General features: G+C 38.3%; 1 protein-coding gene across 1 annotated transcript in view; it reads right to left on the reverse strand.

Moving 5' to 3' along the window:
- The window catches only part of LOC147577461 (nectin-1-like), a 31441-nt gene extending 19293 nt beyond the window's left edge, over positions 1–12148 (reverse strand). The window contains exon 1 of the mRNA XM_086676343.1: positions 11878–12148. Within this exon, the coding sequence (XP_086532469.1) occupies positions 11878–12148 (271 nt within the window). The remainder of the gene's footprint in view (positions 1–11877) is intronic.
- Between the last annotated feature and the right edge of the window lie 458 nt (positions 12149–12606).

Genomic DNA, 12606 nt, shown 5'->3' on the forward strand with positions numbered 1-12606 from the left:
ATTAAAACCTGGACTATACATGACTAGAATGACTAGCTTGAAAGACAGACAATACCAAATTTAGTGAAAATATGTAAAAAACCCAATTCATACTTTGATGGGAGTGGAAACTGGAAAACCTTTTGGCTTCATGGTTGATGGTACTGTAACAATGTTGTATGGACAAATAGTAGCTACACTTGTGGTGAGCATAGCATAATATCTAGACTTATCACATCGCCATGTTGTACCCCTGAAATTAATGTAGCATTGTATATCAACTATATTTTAATTAAAAAAATGTGGAACATAGGCATATCCTGTGATCAGAAAATCTACTCCTAGGTATATATCTAATAGAAATGCCTACTTATATTCTTCAAAACACACGTACATAAATGTTCATAGAGGCATGATTTGTAAAAGTCAAAACAGAAATTACCCAAATGCAAATCAACAGTAGAATTGATAAACAAGTTATGGTATTTACACAATGGGATTTAATAAACTGCAATGAGATTTAATAAATTACATCTACTCTCAACAATACGGATAAAACTCACCAATGTATTGTTGAGCCAAAGAAATTGAACACAAATGAATAAATGCTAAATGATTATGTTTCTATATATATAATATATATAACATATATATTTATAACATATATATTAACATACATAATCAATATATATAATCAATATATGTATTATATATCAACAACAGATAAAATGAATCTATGGTGCAAGACATTTGGATAGTGGCATTTGTAGGAAAGAAAGGAAGGGGCATGAATAAAGCTTTGGGATGCTGTTAATGTTCTGTTCTTGATCTTTGCTAGATATGTTGGTCTAATCATTAAAAAAATTAATCAAACTGCATACTTATGTTTATACACATTCCTGTATGTCTGCCTTACTTAAATGCAAAGGTTAAAAAAAAACCTCATGTACCTTACTCCACTTACCTCAGACTATATCTGGTTTTCGTTCACTTGTCTTGGCTTTTATATTCAAATTATAAACAAATTTTTTTGCAAATATTTTTCAAAAATTCATTGGTCTGCAACTATACTTAGCATTGGAGAATATTTAAATACATAGAACATGTTTGTTTTATAAAGACTATTTCATTTGCGAACAAGAGAGCTGTAATGATGTCTTACCTGTGCTAATTTCAAGAAGTAAGGTTTTAGAGCAATCATTTACTTTGCCGAGCCTCAGTTTTTTCATCTGAAAAATGAGCTTAAGATACCTGATTTACAGCGTATTGTGAGTATCCAAAAAGAATATGTAAATATAACGACAGTTCCAAATCACCAAGATATTTCAGGTATCATGGGTGATGTAGTCCCCGTCCCCAAACAAAGACCCCTAACAGATTTCCCTCACTATCTGAAACTAGTGTGTTCCTATAAAACCTTTCATAAACCGAAATGGCTTAAAGTGAAGAGTGGTTCCCTGCTTTATGAAAGTCGCAGTTCCACCATTTTGCTTTTAGGAAGAACCTACATTAGCACAGGAGGGCTTTTTTGTAAAAGCAAAGTCCTCTTCAAATTTTTTTTTTAGCTAGCGACAACAGGTACTAATGCAGATCCTTCAGAAAAGCAAAGTGATGTGATATGAACCTTCAGAAAGCAGGGGACACCTATAATACCTAATGAAAGTCTAAAGGGAACAAATAAGCTATCACTATTACTGTAACAATTTCTCTAATTGTGCTTGCCACATCTCTTTATCATTATTTGCCCACAGGCTGTCTGCCCTACTGGATTTTGAGTTATCTGATATCAGAACCAGTGTTCTCCATTTTGTAGTTTAGATGATTAAGTTAAGAAGTAACATGGGACATATTGGTTTCCTCTTCTGTCACATCATTTTGTTCTCAGCATATGTCACTCCTCATTCAACTTTTGATTGGATTATCTAATTGAATTCAAATGATACTTCTTGAGGAAAAAAACTTCCTAACTGGAAGTAATCATGATTTATTTTCTCAACTGAATTCCTACAGAACATTAGTTATTGCCCTTACTATGAACCCAAGAGATTTAAGATGGAATTGAGTTAAATATCTTTAACCAAATAATTTTAATGACTAGAAGATATTAGTACCTGAATATTTAGTAAATCCCTAACATCTCAGGAGTACTTCAGTTTGTAATGATAAGCAAACCCATGAAGGAAACAATGAACAAATTTGACAATATAAAAATGATAAACCTTTTAGTGACCAAGGAGAGCCTCAAAACAAGTCAAATTCAGACTTAAAAGGCAAATGGGCTGCAGGAAATACTGCATAACTAGCTAACTAACTAACTGACGGACTAACTAACTAACTTACAGAGAGCCCATTTGCTTCCATCAGGTTTGTGGCCTCTAATCTGAACTACTCGGGCTTACTTCAGAAGCAAGGCTTCCTTAATACCTTTCTTTCATTCTCTGCTTACTAAGTCACTGTTTCAATATGCTCATCTTAAAACTGCTAGTTGCCAACCACCTGGATAGCTACATGGTTAACATGCAGACCCAAACATAATGCTCTGCTCCCCTAACTTTATAAAAGTGAAAAGACTCCATCCTGGTATTTATTTACCATTCATTTCCAGCCACAAAACAATTACGAGAAAAGGTGAAGAGTTACCTGATCCTTGTGCCCAGATGGAAAGCAAGAGGGGCTGGAGAATGAGGTAGAGTGGAAAGCCCATGAAATTTGATGATAAAACCATCACTAACATGTGGAGTGTTTTATTCTCTAACAACTTTCACACGAAAATGGCAATATCTTCCGATATATCCGCCAAAATCTGTTACTCATTAACCACTTGCTCAGAAAGTCCGTTAAGACCTTCCTAATCTTGTGGCATTTCAACTTCCTTCTCTGCCTAGGCTCCAAATTTGCTAGAATCTCAGGTCTATATAATTTTTGTCACCGTATGTGCGTGCTATTCTGCAGCTGTCGCAGGATTCATGCACAGGTTCTGAAAACCTACCTGCTAACTTGCAAGAAAATGTCGTGAGTCCTTCTTTGGGGCCTGCTACTAACTTTTCCCAGTCTTTCATGTCTTGTTATTTATGTACAAAATAAAATTCAAACTAGTTTCTCCACAAGGAGTGAGGTCAAGTGAAAAGACCTCTCTCCACAGAGGTATGCTAGGTTTCTAAAAATCATTCCTCTTGGCATCTACATCCCCACGATCACCTCCTCAAATTGGAATAGGAAATTTAAAAAAAAAAATAAGTTTTAAGTAAAATCATCAAATAGTTTCAAATTATACACACTGTATTAAAATTAAAAAAAAAAAACAGACACAGATCACTTTCATCTTTCTATAAACTCCTCCTCTACATAGTATTTTAAATAGAGGGAAAGGGGCACCTGGTGGCTCAGTCAGTTAAGCATCAGAGTCTTGGTTTTGGCTCAGGTCACAATCTCATGGTTCATGGGTTCGAGCCCCACATCGGGCTCCACGCTGGCAGCACAGAGCCTGCTTGGGGTTCTCTGTCTCCCTCTCTGTCCCTCCCCTGCTTGAGCTTTCTCTCACTCTCTCAAAATAAATAAATAAACATTTTTTAAACAAATAAATAAGTAAATAAGTAAACAAAGGGAAAGCCCTCCCTGCCTGATGCTTTGGGTTTGTGTTTTCCTCCTTTAAATTCCAACCCAGCCACTTACTTGTCCCTTGGCATTTTATGTTCACAAACTCATACAAGATTCCCCAGAATGTCTTTCTCCTGCTAAGATTGTGGAAAAGTAGTGCTCACTCACTACCACCTCCCAGAATACTTTAATAATGAACATTTGAAAGTAAGAATTTTTTTTCCCTCCTGTAATTCTATCATTGATGGCTTCATTTGGTTCAACGTAATTTTTGATTTCCCTTGATTTCCTTTTCGACTCAAGGATAATTAAAGTGTTTTTTTTCTTAATGTTTTCTGTGTTTCTTAATGTTTTCTGTTATTTTTCTATTACTGATTTGTGTCTCATTCTATGTGATCAGGGAATATATCCTCTTTTTATGAAGTTTGTTTTATGCCAGGATATGGTTGATCTTGGTATATGTTCCATAGGCACTTGAAAAAAAAACCCATATATTTTTTTTGTATTTTGCTGTTATGAGGTGGCATGTCCTATACATATTAATTGGATCTTGTTGTTGGATAGTGTTGTTGAATTCTTCTATGTACTTGCTGATTTTCTGTTTCGTTGTTCACTTAGGCTTTTTTTGTTTATTTGTTTTTGCTGTCCTATCAATTTTTGAGACAGAGGGAGTTGAAGTCCTCAACTATAATTGTGGATGTGTCTATTTCTCCTTTCAGTTCTATCAGTTTTACTCAACATATTTTGCAGTACTGTTGTTTTGTGAATACACATTTAGGAATGTTATATCTTCTTAGTATATTGACCAATTCACCTTCATGTGTTTTTTCTTTCTGTCTCTGGTAAGTCATTTTGTTGTTCTGAAGCATATTTAATACAGCTGATCCTGCTTCCTCTTAATTACTTTGCAGAGTATATCTTTTTCCCTAACTTTATTCCAACCTACCTATATTTCTATAATTGAAGTGAGTCTCTTGTAGGTAGCATATAGCTGGGTCATTTTTTTTTTTTTTTAACCCGTTCTACCAATCTCAATCCTTTGGTATCTATAGATCATTTACATATCATTTTTATATTTTTTAAGACTTAAGTTTGCCATTTTATTTTTTAATATTCTGTTTGTTCTGTTTCCCCCTCTATTTTGCTTTTCTGCCTTTTTGTAGGATACTTGAACACTTTTTATAATTTCATCTTATCTGTGGTGTTTTGAGTATACCTTCTTTATAGCTTTTTTAATAGTTATTCTAAATATTACATTATATATATGTATGCGTATATATGTATAATGTAATGCATGAGATGTATTTGGGTTTATGTGTGTGTGTGTGTGTGTGCGCGCGTGTGTGTGTACAGTTTATCACTGTTTACAGATGTCAACACTTTACCAATTCTAGTGAGGTGTAGAAAGCTTACCTCTTTTTGCATTCCTTTATCCTCCTCTATTAACGATGTGTTTTTTTTTTCCCATTGCCTCTACATACATTGAGATCCACATTTGACAGTGTCACAGTTTTGCTTCAATCATCAAATGTAATTCATAAAACTCTAAAGGAGAAAGAAAGTCTTTTATATTTACCCATAAGTTTGCTTACATATTCTTTCTTACTTGCTGATGTTCCAAGATTTCTTATTTTATTATATTTTTTCTGCTTAGAGAACTTCCTGTAGTCATTCGTTTAGGGGTCGTTTAGGGTGACAAATTGTCAGTTTTCCTTCATCTGCTAGTCTTGATTTCTCTTTCATTTGTGGAGAATATTTTCCCCTGGAGATAGCTATAGGAGTCATAAGTTCATTATTTTTTAGCACTTGAAAATGATATGCAACTTCTTTCTGGCCTCCAAGGTTTATAATAAAAATTCTGCTATTATTTGACTAGTCTCCCCCCCCCCCATAAGTAATACATCACTTCTCTACAACAGCTTTCAAGACTTTTTTCTTCATCTTTAGCTTTCTGAAGTTTAACTTGTGTCTTGGCATGGATTTATTTGGATTTATCCTGTTTGGAGTTAACTCTTCTTCTTGATCCTGTAGGTCTGTCTTTTTCCAAATTTGGGAAACTTTCAATCATTATTTCTTTGAATATTTTTTCTGTACCACCCTCTTTATCCTCTCCTTATGGAATTCTAAAGACCCAAATGTTAGATCTTTTGTTTTAGTCTGACATGTTCCTGAAGGTGTGTTCATTTTTTTTTTTTTCAGTGAATTTTTTTCTGTGTTTTTCAGAATTGGTCATTTCTATTGTTCTCGCCTCAAGTTCAATGACTCTTTCCCTTGTCTTCTCCATTCTGCTATTGAGCCCATTTGTTGTTTTTTAATTTTTTTCATTTGTTATATCTTATTTTTGAAATTCCCTTTAATTTTTCTTTATATCACCTTTTTGTTTTTCTGCAACTTTTTATTTCTTTGCCCAGAGTTCATATTTTTTTCATTAGTCTTAATTGTACTTATAACCACTCACTGAAGTATTTTTATAATGGTTATGTTAAATTCTATTCGGGTAATACTAAAATTTGTGTCGTGTTGGATTTGGCAACTGTTTATTGTCTAAGTTTGAATCCATCTTGAGTCTTGGAGCACAATGGATTTTTTTAAAAATATAATTTATTGTCAAATTTGTTTCCATACAACACCCAGTGCTCATCCCAACAGGTCCCCTCCTCATTGCCCATCACCTACTTTCCCCTCTTCCCCACCCCCATCAACCCTCAGTTTGTTCTCAGTATCCAAGAGTCTTTTATAGTTTGCCTCCCTTCCTCTCTGTAACTTTTTTTCCCCTTCCCCTCCCCATGGTCTTCTTTTAAGTTTCTCAGGATCCACATATGAGTGAAAACAGATGGTATCTTTCTCTGACTGACTTATTTCACTTAGCATAATACCCTCCACATTGCTGCAAATGGCCAGATTTCATTCTTTCTTGTTGCCAAGTAGTATTCCATTGTGTACATAAACGACATCTTCTTTATCCATTTGTCAGTTGATAGACATTTAAGCTCTTTCCATAATTTGGCTATTGTTGAAAGTGCTGCTACAAACATTGGGGTACATGTGCCCCTATGCATCAGCACTCCTGTATCCCTTGGGTAAATTCCTAGCAGTGCTATTGCTGGGTCATAGGGTAGTTCTATTTTTAATTTTTTGAGGCACCTTCACACTGTTTTCCAGGGCAGCTGCACCAGTTTGCATTCCCACCAACAGTGCAAGAGGGTTCTTGTTTCTCCACATCCTCGCCAGCATCTATAGTCTCCTGATTTGTTCATTTTAACCACTCTGACCAGCATGAGGTGGTTGCTCAGTGTGGTTTTGATTTGTCACAATGGATAATTTTTAACTGACAACTGAACATTGTGAATATTATAAGACTGGACCATATTTAAATCCCATGTTTTAGCAGACCTTCACTAACACTGCTCTAGCAAAAGTGAGGATACTATCTTGTTACTGGCAGGGTAGAATGGAAGCTCAAGTTCTATACTCAGTCTTCATTAACACAGAGCTAGGGAAAAATGTCTCTTTATTGCTAAGAAGTAGTAATGGCACCCTTCTTCTTGATGTTCCTCCACTTATACCATGAGAAGTAACCTTTTTATAGCTGAATGGTGATGAATGTCCAAACTTTCTATTTGTCCTCCTCTGACATCACCCCAGTAAAGAGGACAAGGGGTACCTGATTTGACTGGTTGGGAGTGGAAGTCCAGGCTCCAATATGGTCTCCATGGAGTCATGGGGGCCCGAGGCACCTCTTTATTGCAAGGTGGGTATACAATTCCTAGCTCCCACTAGACCTTTTCTGATGCTACCCTCTTCTGTAGGGATGGGAGTGGGGGCAGGTTTCTGGCACCATGTGAGGTCTGGCATGGGTCAAGTCTAGGCTTTCCACTCAGTTCTTGCTGGTGTGTGTATTTGTTTGTCTGTGAGGGAGGGGATGGCTCAAGTTTCCCTGTGGAGTTTGGCTGGAGTAAAGCAGTTATTGGTAAACATTTTCTGTCTTGTTAGATTATCCGTTCCTGGCCACATGGCTAGAAAGAACAGGCTTTTTTTTTTTTTTTTGAAGTCTTTTAAAAATCTGTACTTACTGGCATTTCCATTTTTCCAGCTTCTGTAGTACCCAGTCCGAGATAAAATGAAGCAAAAAGAAAACCCAAGGAACTCATCTCAGTGCAGCTATTCAAGTCTCAAGGTCCCTATCTGGCCTTCCTTTCTTTCATCTTTAAGATTCTTTCTCATGTTTGTTTTATATATAATGTCCAGGGCTTTTAGTTGTACTTACTGGGAGGGATAGGAAAACGTACACAGACTCTATCTTTGGGATATGGAAGTCCCACATAATTCAACTTTTAACAATAGGCAAGAGACTTAAACAGGCACTTCATAAACAAGAACATTCAAGTGGTCAAAAAACACATGAAAAGATAAGTGCTCAACATTGTCATTCATCAGCTAAATGAAAATGAAATATACAAATACAATAATACCAAACATCCAAAACAATAACCAACATTTTTTTTAGAAGATTGTCAATCTCAAGTGTTGGCAAGACTGGTGAGAGTTTAGGGGCTTGGGTGGTTCAGTTGGTTGAGCGTCTTGACTTCAGCTTGGGCCATGATGTCACAGTTTGGTTCGTAAATTCAAGCCCAGCATCGGGCTCATTTCTGTCAGTGCAGAGCCCACTTTGGATCCTCTGTGCCCCCATCCATCCCTCTCCTGCTCAGTCTCTCTCTCTCTCTCTCACTCTTTAAATAAATAAATAAATAAATAAATAAATAAATAAATAAACATTAAAAAAAAAGAGTGGTGAGAGTTTAAATTGGCACCATCATCTTGGCAGTTATCTGCCACAGTTGTATCTTGCATGCCCTTTGACTTGGGTGTATATACCTAGGAGTTAATATATATTAGATATATACACCCAAGGTGTATATACCTAGGTATATACACCCAAGAGAAATAAATTAATATGCCCACCAAAAGACATATGCAAAAATGTGATAGAAGCCTTATTTATGGCAGCCAAAACTCAAAACAATTCAAATGGTATCAATTCTAAAAAAGATAAGTAAATTATAGTACTCTTCATAAGATTAGATACCATGCAGCACTAAAACAGAAAGAAGAAAACTATGTCATGGATGAATCTCACAAAATAATAATGAATGGAGGCAATCAGGGGCAAAACAATACATATTATGTTTATAGAAAATGTAAGAATAGGCAAAATATTAAAGGGTAATACAAATCCAATAAAGGTAATTCTGGGAAAGGGATACTGACTGGGAAAAAGTACAGGAAATATTCTAGGTTGTTGAAAATACTCTGCGTCTTTCTATGGGCTGTAGTTTCACGGGTTGATATATATGTGAAAATTAAAAGTTGTGAAACTAATATATGTTCATGTGTGTGTATGTGTACCTGCTAAAACTTAACCAAAAAAAATATTTTAAAGATTTTCTTCCATTTCACTTTTTAATACATTCTAATGGCCATCCATTGAACATCCGTGGAATCCAGAATCATTGATCTCTTGAGATTTCTTTTTTTAACTACATTCCTCAGCTTCCTGATCTATCTTTATCTCCATTGTATTTACTATTTAGCTTCCTCAAGAAAAAGACAATCTTCTACCTGTCTATCAAGACCAATGATATTATTCCACTGCCCACTACAGTAAACTATGGAGAGTGTCCCAAACACATCATAGTATTTCACAAAAGTCCATGTATATGTAACCTTAGTTTATCTATCAAAATCTGCTAAGACACTACCTTGTTTGTGCCAACCTCTAATTCTAAACAACAAAACAAAACAAAAAAAAGTTCATTATTTCCTTGCATGAATAATTGCTGGTCTGCAAACTGGGGAGCTTCCAGAGTGAACTCTGAAACGGGCCCCTGTATTTGGAGAGCAAGGAGAGATTGAAAATAGAGGCAGCCAGTCCAGATTCGTAGGCAGCAGGTTTAATAAGCAGACAACTTACTTACAAGGCTTTCTTAGGCAGTCGCAAGATACATAGATCTCTGTACCCACCTGCCAGAGTCCTAAAAGTTTACACAGAGGGCTCACCTGGGTTCTGTCACACATACTGTTCAGGTAGTCTTAACACACATTACTCTCTTCAGGCTGCATCCTTACAAATGGCTCCTACTGTGGGAACAGCGGGCAGAATGTATATTCCAAGGACAGGGGAGGGAGTGAGGAGCCTGGGTCCAGCTTAAGGGTTAACCAGTGGCCATACCCTCTCAATGACCTCCTTCAACAATGATTAACATAACTGCTTTTATGTTCTACATACTGACAGGAGAAAAAGGACAAAGGTTGGGCTTTGCTGCAGCTCCAGGTCTCCAGGCAGGAGTCCTGAGCCTGAGGCATACAGATTACAATACTCCTACAGGTCCCTCAAGGACTTCTTTAAAGTTACAGCTTTGCTCTTGTTAGTGTTACTTCCCTCTAAGAACCATAAACACTGCCCCCCCTCAAGATATATATTAGCAATCAACTTTCAAACATATGACCCACTAATACACATTTGATGAGTCTCATGACTAATGTTTTACTAGACAACAATAAAAGCAACCTTATCTTAACTATAGCTAGCCCTCCAAGCTCCTGGAGACCTTGCTTTTAACGTGCACAAATTCCTTAGAGACTTGTGCCATCTCTAACCCCCACTAACTAGAAAAGTACATAATCAGTCACTCCTCCAACCTCAGTGCAGCTCTTTCTGCCTACAGGTCCTGTCCCCAGGCTATCATAAAAGCAGCTTTTGCACCAAAAAGTGTCAAGAATTCTTTCTTGACCACTCATTAGTGGCCCCACATCACATTCTACACGTTTGATAACTGTCTAGATCACTTATCTCTGTATTCTTGAAGGCTCCCATGTATATACAAATAATGCAGGTAAGGTGATTTTTATTTTGCCAGAGACCCACATTTCTTCACTAAACTCATCCATTCAACCAGTTCCTGCCTGTCTTAATAAGGCTCAAATTCTGTCTCCTTTGGAGAACCTTCACTGACTATCTCAGTCAAAAGTGATCATGACTTTGCTTCTACTGAATGATTATAGTACACAGGCTAGGCCACTCTTGTGGCGTTTACTAATGCACCAAAATAACTCTGAAGGGACATGTGTTAAACAAACAATTCATCAAGAATTAGAAGTAAACAGGTTTTAATACTGTCAAGGAAGAAGAATTCTCTCTGCCCTCCAAGGCCCTTCTAGCTGGAAAAAAATCAATCTTAATTGACTTTTAATCTGAGACAGATTAAGGAGAAAATCAAACCTAATTTCATATGTATAAGGAATCCATGCAGACATAGACATTCAAAGACAGGTAAAATGAGATATCCTGTCATCTTGAACTAAGGAGAGGGGGGTAGTGGGACTTCACAGTGTAGGAATGCCGGCACCTGGGTAGTTCGGTCGGTTAAGTACACCTGACTTTGGCCCAGGTCATGATCTCAGGGCTTGTGCGTTCGAGCCCCTCCCCCCCCCCCAAGGGTCTCTATGCTGACAGCTCAGAGCCTGGAGCCTGCTTCAGATTCTGTATCTCCCTCTCTAATCTAGCAATCTGCCTCCTCTTACTTCAAAATCTCTACCACCCTGTTTTATCCAAGAAACCCACTTCTTCCAGAATTCTAGGAAAGCAGTGTCCATCGGCTCTTTGCCAGAAATCCATTGTTCCAAAACATTACATTAATATAGCAATAAAATCCTTGGGGTTCCTTTTCACCTTTATTTATCTATTTATTATTATTTTAAAATAAACTTGGCCTTAAAACTTCAAAGTTCGCCTTGGTAGTGCAGGGGAAATGGTGCCGAGGAGCATCAGCTAGTGCGGGTCATCAGCCAATCAGGTCAGGAGCTATGACCTTGAAGCCAATGGGTGCAGACCAGGGGCGGGGCTTGGAACAAGTTAACTGCCACCGAGGTTGCGGTTGATTGTGGCTGTTCTGGAGTGAACGCAATATAACTTGTCTCCACTTCTCATTTATCCCTCTGGGATACTCTTCCTGAGGCTCGGCACGGTGAGCTTCCCCTAATTTCCCTTTCAGGAAGCTGCCCTTTCCCTCTGGAGTTTCCGCCTCAGCCTTACCTTAGAGGAGGAGCCAATGCTCCCGCGGTATTCCAGCTACCGGTTTCAGCCAGCCATTCCCTCCTCAAGTTTCCACCTTTTCCGTTTTCCCGCGGCAGCGAAATCAAGGCCAACAAGCTTCCCAGTTGGAATGGTTGCCCCTTGGCCCCTGCCCATATCATCCTCCATTGCCCATCACTCCTCCCGTATCATCCCTCCAGACTATTTACCTGGCTTGTGCTCGTTCCCTTTGCCTTGCTGGGGCACTGAGCGGAAAGCACCCTGATGCCATCCGCGGTCGCTCTCGGGTGAGTGGAGCTGAGCTGAGAGGGAGGAAGGACTCCCTGGGAGTGGGGAGGCATTAGGAGGGCGACGGAACGCCACCTCCCTCCCCCCCCCCCCCCCCCCCCCGAGTCCGTGAGTAAGAGGGCTGCTGTGTGGTGTGGCAGGACAGTTTACTGGAGCCAACCCCAGCGGTGCATCGCCTCTGTCATGAACCATGGGGCCGGAGCTTGGCAGGTGTGAAGATAACTGGGATGCCACAGCGCCCTCTTCAGGATGCTCTTGTCAGCCAAGTCCTGGAAAGGGCGACTAAGAAGGAAGAAAGACTTCCCATGGGGGGGGGGGGGGGGGCGGGGGAGGGGTAGTCTGACTTACACTTTTCCATGACAAAGGGAATCTCTTAAGGCTGACTGTTGAGGACAACATACAGGCCAGTTTTGAGAGAGCCTTCGTTAATGACCTCCACACACAAAGGTTTTTGTCGAATCCGTTGAAAAATTAATGTAGGAGACCTAGCTGGTAATTTCAAGACAAACCAGTATTTCTTCCGTGATGAGACACAGACTCATAAACTTCTCCAAAGCTGTCAAAAGTCGGTTTCATTAAGCTGAAGAAGAGTTTTAATTACATGCAAAATCTGTCTAGTCTCACTGCTACTTCTTTACCGGTGTCTTTTA

The sequence above is a fragment of the Puma concolor genome, chromosome C2 (assembly GCF_028749965.1).
Source record: "Puma concolor isolate L17-30 chromosome C2, mPumCon1.1.hap2, whole genome shotgun sequence".
NCBI lineage: Eukaryota > Metazoa > Chordata > Mammalia > Carnivora > Felidae > Puma > Puma concolor.